The sequence below is a fragment of the Portunus trituberculatus genome, chromosome 45 (assembly GCF_017591435.1).
Source record: "Portunus trituberculatus isolate SZX2019 chromosome 45, ASM1759143v1, whole genome shotgun sequence".
In the NCBI taxonomy this organism is placed as follows: Eukaryota; Metazoa; Arthropoda; class Malacostraca; order Decapoda; family Portunidae; genus Portunus; species Portunus trituberculatus.
The window spans coordinates 6,747,480-6,764,979 of NC_059299.1; the positions used below are offsets into that span (position 1 = coordinate 6,747,480).

The 17,500-nt window shown below is 43.8% G+C and overlaps 2 protein-coding genes across 3 annotated transcripts in view; one reads left to right on the forward strand and one right to left on the reverse strand.

Moving 5' to 3' along the window:
• Positions 1 to 17,500, reverse strand: part of LOC123519523 — a 225,821-nt gene that overhangs the window by 58,730 nt on the left and 149,591 nt on the right. The gene's annotated exons all lie outside the window — the stretch shown is intronic.
• LOC123519522 (zwei Ig domain protein zig-8-like) overlaps positions 4,054 to 17,500 on the forward strand; it is a 258,133-nt gene continuing 244,686 nt past the window's right edge. Inside the window, exon 1 of the mRNA XM_045280882.1 lies at positions 4,054 to 4,570. Coding sequence (XP_045136817.1) covers positions 4,516 to 4,570 — 55 coding nt within the window. The 5' untranslated portion in view covers positions 4,054 to 4,515. The remainder of the gene's footprint in view (positions 4,571 to 17,500) is intronic.

Here is a 17,500-nt window from a genome sequence, read left to right on the forward strand (position 1 = left end):
TGGTTGCTGAACATAAAGACAGACGTCACTGGGGTTATGATAAAGCAAAATGTGTCAGCAGCAGTGGAAGGACTAATACGGCGATAAGACTCGTTGTAGTTTGAGTATTTTACGTGGAAATATATAAATATATTTCCTAAAGGGACTGTATGATAAATAAGCCTTAAAAACCGAGCTGCTCTTTTTAGCTTAAGATGAGAACGACGCCAGATGGTGTTTAAGTTTATAGTAGCGAAGAGAACGGGATAAAAAAAAAAAAAAAAGACTCTGCCATTCGTAGTCTAAAAGGGGGAGGTTCTTTTGAGTTCAGTGTTGAGACGAGACCGGAACCAGACAGTATTTCCTGAAAACCTAATGCAATGATGACGACGAGAGCCGCAGTTTCTTAATTCTGAAGGTAAGGTTTGAAAAGTAGGCGCTTAAAAGTACGGGTGTTTCTTTGAGCTCAAGACGGAAACAGGACCAGATGGTGTTTCCTTCAAGTTTACTGTAACACTGAGAGCAGGATCTGGTTAAGTTTCCTTTAATCTTAACTTGAAAAAACTTCAGGTGACTTTTATTTAAGGAGGAATAAGCCAATGATTGATTTCAGAGCACCGCAGCAACGGGGTCACAATGCGCCGTCGTTTAGGAATGAGAATGGAGTGTAAATGTTGTTATAGTCGAACATAGTGGTCTTCCGGATACCATTATGAACATTATGAAAATTTTCCTTTGTGCACGTACAGTTCTACGCGCATTTATGCATGAACGTAAAGGCATAAGCATAGACGCACACGTTAGCGTTATCTCAGTGCGCATGTGTGTGTGTGTGTGTGTGTGTGTGTGTGTGTGTGTGTGTGTGTGTGTGTGTGTGTGTGTGTGTGTGTGTGTGTGTGTGTGTGTGTGTGTGTGTGTGTGTGTGTGTGTGTGTGTGTGTGTGTGTGTGTGTGTGTGTGTGTGTGTGTGTGTGTGTGTGTGTGTGTGTGTGTGTGTGTGTGTGTGTGTGTGTGTGTGTGTGTGTGTGTGTGTGTGTGTGTGTGTGTGTGTGTGTGTGTGTGTGTGTGTGTGTGTGTGTGTGTGTGTGTGTGTGTGTGTGTGTGTGTGTGTGTGTGTGTGTGTGTGTGTGTGTGTGTGTGTGTGTGTGTGTGTGTGTGTGTGTGTGTGTGTGTGTGTGTGTGTGTGTGTGTGTGTGTGTGTGTGTATGTGTGTGTGTGTATATATATATATATGTCCTCTGTATATAATGTATCTCTGTCTATCTGTCTATTTATCTCTTGAAAAGCAAAGTCATAGAGAGAGAGAGAGAGAGAGAGAGAGAGAGAGAGAGAGAGAGAGAGAGAGAGAGAGAGAGAGAGAGAGAGAGAGAGAGAGAGAGAGAGAGAGAGAGAGAGAGAGAGAGAGAGAGAGAGAGAGAGAGAGAAATGGCCCGCAGTCAAGCACAGTCAACAGATGTAAGCTTTCACGCAATTCAAATAGACAGTACTTTTTGTTTGCTTTTTGCCGACTGGCGTTCCAATCAGGCTGTTAGTTTGTATCCAACCCCTTTTTTCGATAAATTTGATTGTAGTCTGCATGTGTGGCTTCAATGAAGATTATATGATTTTTTTCCTTTTTATTGTTATTGTTTTTAATGAGATGCCCTTTTTGTGTGAATTTTTCTATCAATGGTGTTGGTGCGTTCGTTCATCCGTTCACCCGTTCGTTAGTTGCTGGTATTGATTTGTGTTGCCTTTTGTTTTGGTTACATTTTCTCTTCCTTTGTTGGTTGGTTTGTTTAGAGTTAATTCTTCTTCTCCTGTCTTCACCATTACCACTGTTATCACTATCATTATTATCTTTGTAACCTTGTTATTTTGTCTTTTCTCTTCCTTTTCATGTTGCGAATGCATGTGTGTAAGACAAGTGAAGACAAGTGCTTCTTTTAATTATTTCTTCTTCTTTTCCTTAGTCATTTCTTCCTGTTATTTTACGCTTGTATTTCTTCCTTTGTCTTAGAGAAAGTTTTGCAAATACAACACTTCTTACTTTTTTTCTTAACATTATCACTATTACCACCTAAAATACACATGAATCCTTCCTTCCCCGCCTCTCTCTCTCTCTCTCTCTCTCTCTCTCTCTCTCTCTCTCTCTCTCTCTCTCTCTCTCTCTCTCTCTCTCTCTCTCTCTCTCTCTCTCTCAACAATCTCATAACGCGAGGCTTTCAGACAAACTCACCGCATTAGCAGGAGAAAGAAAGAAAGGACACACATTTTGCCACCTACGAGTGCACTAGAGGCAATAAAACAGGCATACCCCATCAAATCAAGCCCCGAGAGACGCCCTGACGAACACTCTCACATTCTGCTGACGGCGCCCACTTGTGCGTCAGGTGGTGGGCGGGCGGCTTCACTCGGTTTGGGCGTGGGTTCTCGGCGTCAGTTCCTCCGTGCCCAGTGCCCTTAATGCAATCAGATGAAGGCGCTGACGGTGCCACTCTTGATCGGTGAAATTCAATTAGTTTAAGGGTGATTTGAGTTGCGGCACCATGCGACAGACGCAGGAGAAGGAGGAGGAGGAGGAGGAGGAAAAGGGTGTGGTAGTGGTGGAGGAGGAAAAACATAAAATTTAAAGAGAAACATGAGGAGGAAGGAGTTTGAAGAAGAGACATGAAAGAAAGAAAGAAAGAAAAAAGATGAAAAGAGGTATGTGGCGAGGAAAAGGGGGGTAGTAATGGAGGATAGGAATGAAGAAGGAAAGGAAAAAAGGTAGACGAAGAGGAAGAGGAGGAGAAGGAGGAACAAGAAAAATAAGACAGTGGTAAATGAAGAGGAAAAAGGACAGTAGGAAGAGAAATGAATGAAGATGAAGAAGAAGAAACAGAAATAGAAAAATGTAGACAAAAGGAAAGAGAAGTAGGAGGAATAAAAAGAGGGAAGGGAGGTATAGGAGCGAAAAATCCATCCTTACTACGTTTCCCCCTTCCCCCCACCAAAAAAAAAAAAAGAAAAAGAAAACACAAAAAAAACCAAGAGGTGACGGGGATAAAGGCAAAAGGGGAAAGACCGAAGAAATATGTTCCACGATTTTAGTAAACTTTAACTGCTCTCTGGCTAGGCTCAAGGATAGGCCTACAGCAGGAATGAGCCGTGAAGCCCCGGGTAATGTGCCTCCTTTCTCGCGGCAGCCCAAGGGAAGGATCTGGGAATAGGTTTCATTGAGCTGGTTTTCATTACCCATATATTTCCACTTATTGGAATTTCACGTTGGCGACTTGTTTTCTGCGTGAAGGGTGGGTGTGGGTGGCTGTGGGTGGGTGTGGGTGTGTGTGGTGGAGGGCAAGTGGGAAGGAGGAGGAAAAGGAATAGGATGAGGAGGAAGAGGAGCTGGAATAGGTAGAAAAGGCTAAAATTCATGGAGGGGGAAGAAAAGGAAGGTAAAGTACGTGGAGGAAGAGGAATGAAATAGAAGGGAAGAGAGAATAGAAAAGGAAGAAGAAGGAAGGGGAGGAGGAGGAGGAGGAGGAGGAGGAGGAGGAGAGAGAGGAAGAGGAAGAGGAAGAGGAGGAGGAGGAGGAGGAGGAGGAGGAGGAGGAGGAGGAGGAGGAGGAGAAGAGGAGGAGGAGAAGGAAGAGGAAGAGGAGAGAGGAAGAGAAGAGGAAGAGGAGGAGGAGGAAGAGGAAGAGGAAGAGGAGGAGGAGAGAAGGAAGGAGGAGGAGGAGGAGGAGGAGGAGGAGGAGGAGGAGGAGGAGGAGGAGGAGGAGGAGGAGGAGGAGGAGGAGGAGGAGGAAGAGGAGGAAAGGAAGGGCGAGGGAGAGGAGGAGAAGGAGAAAACATGGAAAGTACGTAGGACTAATAGGAAGAGAGGTTGGAGTAGGAAGAAGATGAAATTCACAGAACAGAAGGTAAAGGAAGAGAAGCAAGAGGAGAGAGAGTAAAAGAAGAGGAAAGGAAGACTACGAAAAGGAAGAGGAGGAAGAGGAGGAGGAGGAGGAGGAGGAGGAGGAGGAGGAGGAGGAGGAGGAGGAGGAGGAGGAGGAGGAGGAGGAGGAGGAGGAGGAGGAGGAGGCGCGAGAACCCAGCCGGGGACAGTCGGGCGTCAGACACCGGACGGAGCAGCGGTGCCTCTCTTTGCCTCTCCTCGCCACCACCCGGCCACCTGGCGACCCCTGCAGCGGGCACTCCTCCTCCTGGCAGGGGCTTCTCGAGGTGTCATGATGGTGATGGCGTGTGAAGAAACTCCCCGTGTGGAAATAAGCACGACTGATATATCATTAATCACTTTTACAGACCGTAGTGTTAAGAGTCGTTTCAAACAAACAACTTGCAGTGGTGGTGAGTTTTACAGCACGGAAACACAAAACAAAACAGTGAAAAAGTATTAATAGTGTCGCCGGGAAACTGTGCACTATTTTCCCTGTGTCTTAAGCAAGTTACCCGGAGCCACACGTCCCAGGGTCCGGCGAGACACTGCAGGGTGGCGTTGACCTTATTGGTGCCCAGGAAACTCTACGGACCACCAGTACCACAGTTCACTACCCCGCTATCCCAGCCAGCCATGACGGGCGTGCAGGCGTGGGCAGTGTGGTGCGTCCTCACTCTAGTTTCCTCTGGTAAGTACCCACCTAAGGGCCTCTCCTCTCCTGCCAGTGAGATGAGTATCCTTGCTCTCCTCAACCGCGGCACTAAACGCCTTGAAGTGAAGGGTGTATAAACGCGGTACACAAGAATGCTTTAGATAATTAAGGGCCGGATGTAAAGTGTATATTTGTAACTAGAAGACGAGGAAAATTATAATATAAGTGTCACAAACCTTGAAAATAAGAAGGTAGCGTGCTTACTTGCAATTACGAGAAAAGTAAAACAAGTGTACGTACATGTAAAGCAAAGGAAAACTGAAAAGGCAACATAATACATATACCTACAAAAGGAAGGCATTCTTTTCGTGCTCACGTCGAAAAGTTAGAAAATAATAAAATACTTTCATTCATACGGAAAAAATTATAAAAAACGAGTAAAAACGTAATCGCTCATGCATCAAAAGGCTGGAAAAGGAAAGCACTAATGTCCGAAATTGAGCAACTCGAGGCAATTTTAAGAGTGTGATATTAAAAAAAAAAAAACTAGCAGTACAAACCTGTTAAAACACGCAACACGATCTGAGGGCACAAAAAAAGAGAGCTTGTTATCATAAAGTGCAGAAATAAAATGGCGCACGAACTAACTGACACACACACACACACACACACACACACACACACACACACACACACACACACACACACACACACACACAAAGCAGGGACCAATCACGGAAAAAGCCTCGGTTTTGACATCTCGCCGGGCGGTTCTCTGAATTCAACATGAGTAGTTACATTTTCCCGCAAATTCAACTTTCTAGAATTCAAGCGAGGCGAGGCGTGTAGATTTACGAGCATTATAGCATACTAAAATAAGAATTACTATTAAAATGCGATCAATTGGTCTATAATCGATACAGGAAAAACAAAAATGAAGTATTGTGTGGATTAGTACATTTGACGCCCGTGTGTGTGTGTGTGTGTGTGTGTGTGTGTGTGTGTGTGTGTGTGTGTGTGTGTGTGTGTGTGTGTGTGTGTGTGTGTGTGCTGCAGTCTGGCTTGCTGTTGGGAGTGATGTGGTATGTGGAACAGCGAAGCAAAGCAAGGCGTGTTAGGTTAATGATGTCAAGCAGTGAGCTGTAATGTGGACCCAGGCTGGTGGTGGTGGTGGTGGTGGTGGTGGTGGTGTGTGGCGGTGGCGATGGTGGTGTGTGCGTTGTGGCGCTGATTACACTGCTGCTGGTGTGGTGAAGTATACGGTGTGTGCGCTATTACGTGGCGACATTCACCAGAGCATACTAGCAGTGGTGTTCCGTGCGATATAATGTGGTGGTGTTGTAGTGTTGTGGTGTGGTGTGGTGTGGTGTGGTGAGGTGTGGTGTCGTGTGGTGAGGTGCTGCAGTGAGGTGCGATCAAGGGAATGCTCCGCCAAGTGACATTAAACATGTATATGACTTTTTTTCGTGTTTAGTAGGAGGGGCATGTGTTGTTAGCAGCAGGGAAATTGGTTAGCCTAGTGTTAAGCGCCGAGAGAGAGAGCGAGAAAGAGAGAGAGAGGAAGGGAGGGAGGGAGAGAGGGAAGAGGACGGAAGGAAGGAGGCAAGAGGGAAGAGATAAACAGCAGGGAGTGAAAGGAAGGGAAAAGGAGGAAAGAAGCCTTTGAGATTTGGGTGTTGCTGGTTTCTTTTTTTTCTTTCCTTTTTTTTTGCGTGTGTGTGGCGGGGAATACTCAGGCTGCCGGCAATGTCCTTAGTGTTCTGGTGGGAGTGAGATAGAGAGAGAGAGAGGGAGAGGGAAAGTGAGAAAGAGAGAAAGAAAAATAAAAAGCATATTCCAGCAGTCTTTTCAAAATATTCCTTTCGGTACATAAACACATTATTTCCGGTTCACTGCACATGTGGAGTTACGAGTTTTTTTTCCTTTTTCCCTTTACCACAGCAGTTTATTTATGATTTCTTTGCATCACGTCCTCCATCTGTGTGTCTGTATGTCCGTCCCTCTAAGCTCTCACTCCCATACACACGAATCTATTCAAACATGTAACACTGTAACAGTATAGAAGAAAAGGTTTGCATATGCATCATGAGAGAGAGAGAGAGAGAGAGAGAGAGAGAGAGAGAGAGAGAGAGAGAGAGAGAGAGAGAGAGAGAGAGAGAGAGAGAGAGAGAGAGAGAGAGAGAGAGAGAGAGAGAGAGAGAGAGAGAGAGAGAGAGAGAGAGAGAGAGAGAGAGAGAGAGAGAGAGAGAGAGAGAGAGAGAGAGAGAGAGAGAGAGAGAGAGAGAGAGAGAGAGAGAGAGAGAGAGAGAGAGAGAGAGAGAGAGAGAGAGAGAGAGAGAGACAGTACGTGTGTATGCATATGTATGTGATGATGGATGACTCAAAATCGAAACATTTAGAGGAGGCAAACCGAGCAAAATATATAGAGAGAATACTGATCCTCTTAGTATTGAAACTTTTTTTGCTAGACATGTAAATCCCAGTAACATTGATTTCTAACCCCCTCCACTACCCCACCCCTCCTTTCCGTTCCCCCTCCACCTCCGAAGAAAAGAGAGAGAGAAGGGAGAAAAACACTAACAAAAACTACAAAAAAGATGAATTAATGAGGGCGTCCCATATATGACAGAATATTTATCACTTATTATTTTTTTCCCCTCCTTTCCCTATCTGCACTTCAACATATCGTGGCTTTTGAGGAACAAGACCAGCTGATGACGTGATGTTATGTTTATGTAACCGAGGGGAAGATTAAATAGCGATAGAATATGTTGATGTTACGCCGGGAACCATCGAGCTAGCGGACGGGTAAACCAGAGAACAATAAAGCAAACCAGCCTAGCGAAGCCTTCTGAATGAGGCTTCAAAACGACGAACATAGACAGTGGAGGAAATTTCTGAAGACGAGGAGAAAGAGAGAGAGAGAGAGAGAGAGAGAGAGAGAGAGAGAGAGAGAGAGAGAGAGAGAGAGAGAGAGAGAGAGAGAGAGAGAGAGAGAGAGAGAGAGAGAGAGAGAGAGAGAGAGAGAGAGAGAGAGAGAGAGAGAGAGAGAGAGAGAGAGAGAGAGAGAGAGAGAGAGAGAGAGAGAGAGAGAGAGAGAGAGAGAGAGAGAGAGAGAGAGAGAGAGAGAGAGAGAGAGAGAGAGAGAGAGAGAGAGAGAGAGAGAGAGAGAGAGAGAGAGAGAGAGAGAGAGAGAGAGAGAGAGAGAGAGAGAGAGAGAGAGAGAGGAAAAAGAGAGAGAGAGAGAGAGAGAGAGAGAGAGAGAGAGAGAGAGAGAGAGAGAGAGAGAGAGAGAGAGAGAGAGAGAGAGAGAGAGAGAGAGAGAGAGAGAGAGAGAGAGAGAGAGAGAGAGAGAGAGAGAGAGAGAGAGAGAGAGAGAGAGAGAGAGAGAGAGAAAGCAGATAAAAAAAACCGTATATAAGTAACCAGGGCATTTGGCTGCTCCAGGAGGCTGCAAGTGTTCTGAATATGTGATGTGGAGCCGAGAAACCACGGAAGGGGAGGAAGGCAGACGAGTGAAAGGCCCTATGGATGCGCTCAATGGCTCGTGCGGCTGCTGGGAGGACATGGAAGTATATACTAAACTCCTAAAATACATGCCAAGACCCATGCTGATGACTTAGACCTTCGTAACCTTGGCCACAGTCGGGAAAAGAGGTTGAAGTGAGAAAATTAACCCCGTGTCTTGAGAAACGTGCTGAGGTCTCAAGGGAGGATCTGATAGTCTTGATAGCTGTTTAAGAGTATTCTGAGACTACCTCCGGCTTGCGTATGAGATCTAACGGCCACTGAGAGGAGTTCTGGGAAATTCCGAGGCTGAGGACGAGAAAGGTTAGAATCTAGAGCAAATTAGGAGTCTCAAGTGATGTGAAATGAGATACACGGCAGCTCTCACTCTCGTAGACGACTTTCGCTGCCATGTACCCAAACGCAGCATTCAGTAGGGACACGGTTCGCTCCCCTCCCGACAAGATAAATGGCAGGCAGTGTGTATAGATGCTCAGGACTTAATGCCCCTGTAAGACCCAATAGTGTCAATGGTATGGATCTCAGGACGTGGCGGTGTCACAGAACGAACGTGGAAGTGCAGTTGTGAGGGATAATGACGTGGAATTTGGTGTACGTTGTAGGATCCAATATTGCAGATGCTATGGATCTTACACAAGGTGAACGTGGGATTGTGTCACAGGCGGAACGTGAAAGGCCAATTGCGTGGGATAATGAAGCCATATTTTTTAGCGCGGCCATGTTTCAAGCAGCGCACGTCTCCCCGCGAGCAAAAACGTGCAGACGTCGCATCCGTTTTAACTCAAGGGCACATCCATTGCGATTCTTGGAGGGCGCCTGGCAGGAACACTCCTCGGGTTTTAACTCTTAAAAATATCAGTGGTGTTCTTTCTTTCAAGGGAAGGAGAATTAAATATTAGTTTCGTGTTTCACTTTTGCAAGTTGTATTTCAGTAGCTTTGAAAGAGCAAGAAGTGGCAAGAGGAGCAGACTTTCTTTTATCCCACAACGCAAACTAAACTTTAACTTTGATTTGATATCTGCTTGTCACATATTACATTGGTGTTTGGGAAGATAGAAAATATTCAGGACAAGTAAAGCTACGAAATTTCGTTTCTTTTGACACAAAGGAAAATCAAATATCACAGTTTTATTTCCATGATACCTATGATGTTCTAAAGGGAAGAAATAAAATGGAGAGTGGGATTTATTAATATTACGGTGGAGTGAGTTATTTTCATGAGCGATGCGTTGTGACTGTTTAATTCCTTTGACGAAATGAGTCAATAAGTTTTAGGTAACGAGTTAAATCACTGGAACGTTCACTCTGCAATCTATTCTTTCATTCAATTCTTTAATCACTCTGCAAAATTCAACGAAACGGCAATAAATAAAGAGACCAACTTTGCATAGATTAACGTTACATTTTCCACGTTGTAACATTGATAGGGAAGACATTAATTAATAAAATGTATGTAAATAGCAATACCACATATTTACTTTAATGATGATGATGATGATACTGAAATGGAATCTGTGTGTGTGTGTGCGCGTGTGTGCGTGTGCGTGTGCGTGTGCGTGTGCGTGTGCGTGTGTGTGTGTGTCGTCGCATCTTCTAACATCTGACTCAATATTTGCTTTTCCTTCAGTAGGGTCTAAGGAGAAGCACGTCTCTCCATGGTAATAACGCCTCTACGTAGATCTCACCCTCAAAAATATCGCCTAACATAATCTCCCTCTTGATAAATTCACCCCATGAAATATTCCAGTGAACTAACTTGACCTAACATAATTTACCGTGGCGGAATTACTTTTGGGGAAATCCTGTGTGTGGAACATTCGTGGGGGAGAAATTTACGTGGTACAAACTTACGAAGAGAAAATGAATAAAGAAAATAGGTGGTGGTTTGACAAACACTGAATGAAAATAAAGTTAAAATAGAATAGGCTGAGACAAAATTAATGAGGCATAATAAGGAAATAGATAAAAAATATAATATGCTTTCTTTGATAATATTTGTGCTCGATAAGTTCGTTTTCAAGTTAACCTACAACTTAAAGCAACAGCAACAGTAAAAAGATGAAATCAATATAAAAATCACACAGACACTTCTTATAAGAACTAATAACGAAATGCAGTAAGTTATTGATCCAGAAAGCGGTAATTAATTGAACATTCAATAAGGCATCTAGGGTATGACAGGTAACTCAATTATGCCTCATTATTATTCAAATCTGACTTGTGTTTGGGAGTTCATAAAGATACCGCTGTTCTGATCAGGTGAGCTTGTCGCGCCAAACAATTTACCGGACATACTCAAACCACGCGCAGGTAATAATTAATTCCACAATAATTTTTTTTCACTCACATAAACCTCGAAAGATGTTGACAACCTTCTACATCAATCTGAATAATAAAGACGGCTAATTCAACACTTCTGAACAAATAAACATAAGAACGTTAAGTAAATGAAGCACTGGTAACAATTATTTCCACTATTACACGTTTTGAACTTACACAAAACTAAAAAGACATTGGCAGCATTTTCAATCAATCTGGAAAAACAAAGTCAGTCAACCAGTCACTTATGAACAACTGAACATAAAAACATAAGAAAAAAAAGTTGCAAGAATTCATCAGTCCAACATGAGCAGTTCCTCTATTTCCCTGTATTCAATTGGTCAGGTAGACAGACAATTCATTCTTAAAAATAAGAAAACATAAAAGTCAAACTCATCCTCTTCAAACTCTCAATCATAAAGTTATTCAGTCAGTGAATTAACAAGTCAGGACCTTCAGAACCACCAAAATAAAGTCACTCCAAACCAGTGAATCAGTTAATCAGTCAATCAGTCAGCCAGTGAGTCAACGGGTCGCAACACTCCCTCCCCTCAACCAATCCTCTCCTAACCACCCTCGCGTCCTCACCCTAACTGAAAAAGAGAAGAGAGCGGGAAAAAGGTAAAAGAAAAAAGAAAAAGAGCAGAAAAAAATCAATCTCAGTCCACGGCGCAGATCTTTTCGTGTTCTAGAGCGACTGGACACATTTCCTTCGCCGCTAGAGTGCCGCGGTAACAACATAACTTGACCGACTATTCCCCCTGCCCTTTTCACCCCCTCCTTCCCTCATGGCCTGGATAAGAAGCGCGGCAGAATATCCTCATTGTGACTCCGAATTACTCTGGCGGCAAACTTCCCTGACTAGTGATTTATTGCGCCTGTCCTGGGAGACTAAATTACGGAGAACGATTTGAGGGGAGACCGAATGGGAGAACGGGGCAAGGAACGGAGGGAAAGGGAGAGTGGGACAACGAGAGTGAGGGGAAAGGACAGGGAGCGTGCGATGTAGCGAGGGAGAGAGAGGTAAGGATTTTTTGGGATGATACTAGAAGGAGGAGGAGGAGGAGGAGGAGGAGGAGGAGGAGGAGGAGGAGGAGGAGGAGGAGGAGGAAGAGGAAGAGCAGGTGGTGGTTGAGGTTCTAAGGGGAGTACGAAGAGAACGAAATGGGGAAGAAGAGGAGGAGGAGAGGAAGAAGGAGATAGAGGAAGAGGAGAGGAGGAGGAGGAGGGTAAAGAGGCGGCCCCATGATACAAGCTGGTGTGATATTTTCTCAACCTCATTCTCGGCTTGAACTAATTCTGGGAACGATTCAACGGAGGCAAAGGAACGGAAGGGAACGGAGGGGAACGGAAGGGAAGGGAAGGGAAGGGAAGGGAAGGGAATGGGAGGGAAGGGAAAGGGTAAAGACGCCACGAAAACCAAGAAAAGGAAACTGGAAAAGGACAAAAAAACAAAAAGAGCAATTAGAGAGTAAGGAAGGAATAAACACTGAAAAAAGGAGAATAAAAGGAGAGGAAATAAAGGAGGGAGAAAGAAGGGAGTGCAAAGTCTAGTAGTGCTCACGTCTCTGCTGCACTAAGGTCGCCTCGCTGCAAAGATTCTTGTAGTTCTGAGGTAATTTTCCAAGAATTTTCACACTCAAGCGGCTTAGCTATCGGGAAGCTCAGACCCTCACACCTCAGCTCTCTCTCTCTCTCTCTCTCTGATCTTTCGTCTTTTTCTCTGTTATTTTTTGTCTCTACTGTCTCCTCTTTATATTTTTCTTCCTTCTTTGCCAAGCTGCTTCAAGGTTGAGAGAGGAGGTGAAGGTGTGTGTGTGTGTGTGTGTGTGTGTGTGTGTGTGTGTGTGTGTGTGTGTGTGTGTGTGTGTGTGTGCTTTATGTGCGTGCCCAAAACATAACATCAGATGAAGGACGTTCTTTTCAATGCAGCAAACAGTATAAAACCATGACCTTCACTATCACCCCTTCCACTCACCCTCCTCCCTGCCGTTCTCCCAGTCCCACTCACTCCCTCCTCCACTCTCCCCTTCCTCCCTCACATGCCTAAAAAAATAAAAAACAAAACACTCACACAAGGCTATAAAAACTCACTCACTCATGACACATACATAAAAATACACTTCGTCCAAATAATTTATTGTCATGTATTATTTCTAAACTGAGAATAACAACGGGAAAAGGAGGAGGAGGAGGAGGAGGAGGAGGAGGAGGAGGAGGAGGAGGAGGAGTCAACAAGATAAGGTCTCATAATGAACAGCGTGACTTGATTAATGAACAACACACACACACACACACACACACACACACACACACACACACACACACACACACACACACCCACACACACTAATCATCCTCACCTACTACCACCACCACCACCACCACTACTGCCACAGCGAACACAAAAGTTTAATGGGTTGTGAAAATCAAAATCTAAAACAGTGAAGTACAGAAGTACAGAGAGAGAGAGAGAGAGAGAGAGAGAGAGAGAGAGAGAGAGAGAGAGAGAGAGAGAGAGAGAGAGAGAGAGAGAGAGAGAGAGAGAGAGAGAGAGAGAGAGAGAGAATATCATGTTTATTTGTAGAAGATGCAAAGAAAAGTGAAGGAATTATAACCTCGTGTGTGTGTGTGTGTGTGTGTGTGTGTGTGTGTGTGTGTGTGTGTGTGTGTGTGTGTGTGTGTGTGTGTGTGTGTGTGACAACTGCCACGTAACACACACAATAAATACAAGAAATACAAGATTATGTCTAGTGCTCCTGAATACAAAAGCAAATAAATAGAGTTTCGAGAGTGAAGTCATGCACTGGTAGTCTCTCTCTCTCTCTCTCTCTCTCTCTCTCTCTCTCTCTCTCTCTCTCTCTCTCTCTCTCTCTCTCTCTCTCTCTCTCTCTCTCTCTCTCTCTCTCTCTCTCTCTCTCTCTCTCTCTCTCTCTCTCTCTCTCTCTCTCTCTCTCTCTCTCTCTCTCTCTCTCTCTCTCTCTCTCTCTCTCTCTCTCTCTCTCTCTCTCTCTCTCTCTCTCTCTCTCTCTGCAGTTAAAGGAAGGCACGAGGAATACAGATGAATATGCAAGTGGGGCAGAACACAAGCGGACAGGCTCTACTCAGGCTGGTAAACAGACACGGACAGACAGACAAACACTTTACACACACACACACACACACACGATTGTCCCAAAAGGTATAACATATTGAAGTGTATATGTACATGCTGCGTGTGTGTGTGTGTGTGTGTGTGTGTGTGTGTGTGTGTGTGTGTGTGTGTGTGTGTGTGTGTGTGTGTGTGTGTGTGTGTGTGTGTGTGTGTGTGTGTGTGTGTGTTGTAGACAAGAATGCACACGTGGCAAGTCGTATTACTATAAAGTTTTGCGTGTATACATGAGCTGTGTGCGTGTGGTATTGAATCTACATTGTGCACAAGGCACACACACACACACACACACACACACACACACACACACACACACACACACACGTTTCTGTTTTAAATCTTTCGTTCTTCTTAGTGACTGCTATGTTTGTCTGACCTTGTGTGTGTGTGTGTGTGTGTGTGTGTGTGTGTGTGTGTGTGTGTGTGTGTGTGTGTGGTAAACACGGAAGACTGTACAATTTATGAGGTGTACTAACCTGGCATTCTCTTCCTCCTCCTCTTCCTCCTCCTCCTCCTCCTTCCTCTACCACACCCTTCCCCTTCCTCCACATCGTTGCCTTTTCTTTTTCTCCTCCACTTCATCCTTCTTACATTAATTTTATCGTGCTTCTCCTTCCCTCGTGACACCTTTGCACTTCAGGTGAGAATAACTCTTTAATACCGCCTTGCTCCGCGTTCCTTCCGCATCCTTCCGGGGTGTCAAATGCGAATAATGCGGCAGAGGAAACAAAAAAGATATCCTGAAGAAAAATTACTCTCCACTGGCGCTCATCAAAATATGTAATGTTGTGGTGAGCTCAAGACGTCCTTTGTTGTCGTTGTTTGTTACTGTTGTTATTGTTGTTGTTGTTGTTGTTGTTGTTGCCGGGTGGACTCAGTACGGTCTGCTGATCTTATTCATGTTGCTTTTTATTTTTTTTTTCTTGGGTATATTTTTGTGGTAAAGAGAGAGGAGAACCATGCGTCTCTCTCTCTCTCTCTCTCTCTCTCTCTCTCTCTCTCTCTCTCTCTCTCTCTCTCTCTCTCATCCCGTCAGTATCTTTTAAAAATGGAAGCTCCATTTGCGCATGGGGGAGTCCGAGCGACGTTCATTTGTTTTGCCGCGTTCAAACACATTTCGCAGGATAATATTAATGCGCCTTCGCGAATTTACAGTTCGAGGCGTTTCTTTGAGCCAACAAACGGGCGGACATTTTCTACATAAATATTAAGGCTGGCGCTGGTTCAGAGTTTGGTTACTGGGCGCTAGGAATGCTGGGAATATGCGACAGGAAACAGGGATACCGAATGGGGCTTAGCAACGGAAACGCAGAGCTGTCAATGATGAAAAGCTCTGAATGGGCTGAGAGTGCGTGGACAGGTCGGCCGCTGCGGTTTGGGGAAGTGGTTAGTTTTGTAGAGCTGGTTGGGTGTGAATGGTGTGGTAGTAGTAGTAGTAGTAGTAGTAGTAGTAGTAGTAGTAGTTATGCACACGATATTTTAAATTTGTGTTTAGTTTCTTTCAAGTTCGTTTGATGTTCAGGTACATAATGATCAGGCTGGACTTGATTAGCAGTGTGTGTGTGTGTGTGTGTGTGTGTGTGTGTGTGTGTGTGTGTGTGTGTGTGTGTGTGTGTGTGTGTGTGTGTGTGTGTGTGTGTGTGTGTGTGTGTGTGTGTGTGTGTGTGTGTGTGTGTGTGTGTGTGTTTGTGTGTGTGTGTGTGATGACTCTGTACCTTGTTAGCTGATGTGCATAATGAGGCGGACACGTGTACGAGTACGTGAAGATAAAAACCTTGGGAGGCGAAATGTACGAGTATTTTGCTGCGAAATTGTGAGAGAATGTAATACGAAAGTTTACGAGATGGATGATGCAGTGATGGGGGAGAGTGAGGGGCGGTTGTTTGAGGGGTGGGAGAGGGGAGAGAAGAGGGAGCACTGAACTAAATGTAACGTGGTGAATTTTTTTCCCTTGTTTTTTTCGTTTCCCGTACCCAAGCTTTTGTTGTCTTTACTTTTTTTTCCAGCAATCTCATGTTGATTTTCTTTCTTTTTATTTCTTTTCCTCAGGTGAATTTTGACCCCCGTGCTTGATAGTGGTGGGGTTCCTGTCCTGAACTAATATACTTTGCATTCATTTTTTCCATTTTTAGTGTTTTTCCTTCTCTCGATGAGGGGGGAAACCTTTTTTTTCTTCTCATTTCACTGTCTTTTTATACATTTGTTTTGGTATTAGCCTCAGGGTGCAATTCCTTTCAGTGCTTCTTATTCTTTATTCTTTTCCTTTTTGTCGTCAGATGCAAATGAGAAAGCAGGATTCGCATTTTTACTTGTGCTACCTTAACCTGGTGCTCGTCAGGTACCAGGTGAACCTCAAATATTACAGATCTCACGTGTAAAACTGTACAATCTTTTATAATATTTCTTGTTACCAGTTTCTGTGTGTGAAAGAAAGCATTCTGATCTCCACTCTTTTTACTTTCATTTTCCTTAAGTGTTGGTATGACTGGTAATCTTTGCATATATATTTGTGATTTTTCTTAATATTTTCTTTCATTATTGGCTTTCAGAGGTAAATGAACAGGTAGTTATAATGTTTTAACTTCTGTTATTAACCTTGCGTTCTTTAAGTGTTCAATAATCTTCGTATATTTACTGCTAATCTTACGACTAAATTTCTGTGCTTTTAGGATCTGCATTTATATCAGCTTCTGTATGCAAATTAAGAAACCGGCCTCATCTTCTTTTCTCTCTGTTACCTTGAGCACTTTGCCTCCTAAGCCGTAAAGATTTCATGTCTAAATTTTACGGCTTTTCAAATATTTTCAAGTTGTGTGTGTAAACAGAGCAGGAGTCGGCTTTTCCCATCAGTTACCTTTTACGTCCTTCATCATCTCATCCTCAAGTCTTTGTAATTCAAGTACTCAAACGAATTTTCTTTTCTAGGGGATCAGCTTCACGCCTCGCCTCCTTCCCTCCGTTATTGTCACGTCCTTTGCGATCTTACCAGCGTTAGCAAGGTGGATCATTCATATATCATAAAGAATTACTTCACTTCTAAATTTCAATATTTCCTGTAAAATCAAAGAGCAGGATTGGCATTTTCTTTCATGTCAGTCACTTCCTTACTCATATGTTGGCAAGACGGATGACCCATAAAGCATAACAATGATCTTACGTTTAAATTTCGATGTTTTCCCAATATTTCTTCACCTGTATGTAAAATAAAAGAACTGGACTCGCCGTTTTCATCATCCCTGTTATTTCCATGCCCTCTGTGACATTATCCTCTCATACCATTAATTTCACGTCTCAATTTCAATACTTTTTATCTTCTGTATGTAAACCGTTTTCATTATCCCTGTTATTTCCATATCCTACGTGACATTCCTCAAGTGAAAGCAAGACGGATCACTGCAATATAGCATAATACTGATTTCACATTCAATACTTTTCATCTAGTGTGTGTAAATCAAGGAACAGGAGTCGTCTTTTTTCTTTAACTCTCCCTGTTATCTTCACGTCCTTCACTCCGTCACTCATGTGTTGGCAAGATGAATCACTCCCATATAACACAACATTGATTTCGCGTCTAAAAACCGGGGCATCGTTAGTTCCACGTCTGTAGGGAAGATCAGTGAGCACGCGAACCTATCCTCCGTTCCTTGTGTACCTTCGATCGTCCATTAAAAGTAAAAGGACCGAGTAACGACCCAACATCGCAACAATTTCTCTTCATTACGCGAAAACTTCCCCCAGGAATGAGATACTGCGCGGCATGTGATTAGGGAAGTTCAGACATCGAAACAAGTCATTATTAGACGAAATGAAGCAAAGAGCGTCGGAAGAAGACAAGATAAGACAAGAACGTGATCTGTCGGAGAGGAATGAGAAGGGGATCTGATCGTGTTTCTTCAGATTTATGTACGCAAGAAGAAAATATATAGTGTAAAGCTCTTCCTAACTGGTGACAGTGAAGTTAGTGATGT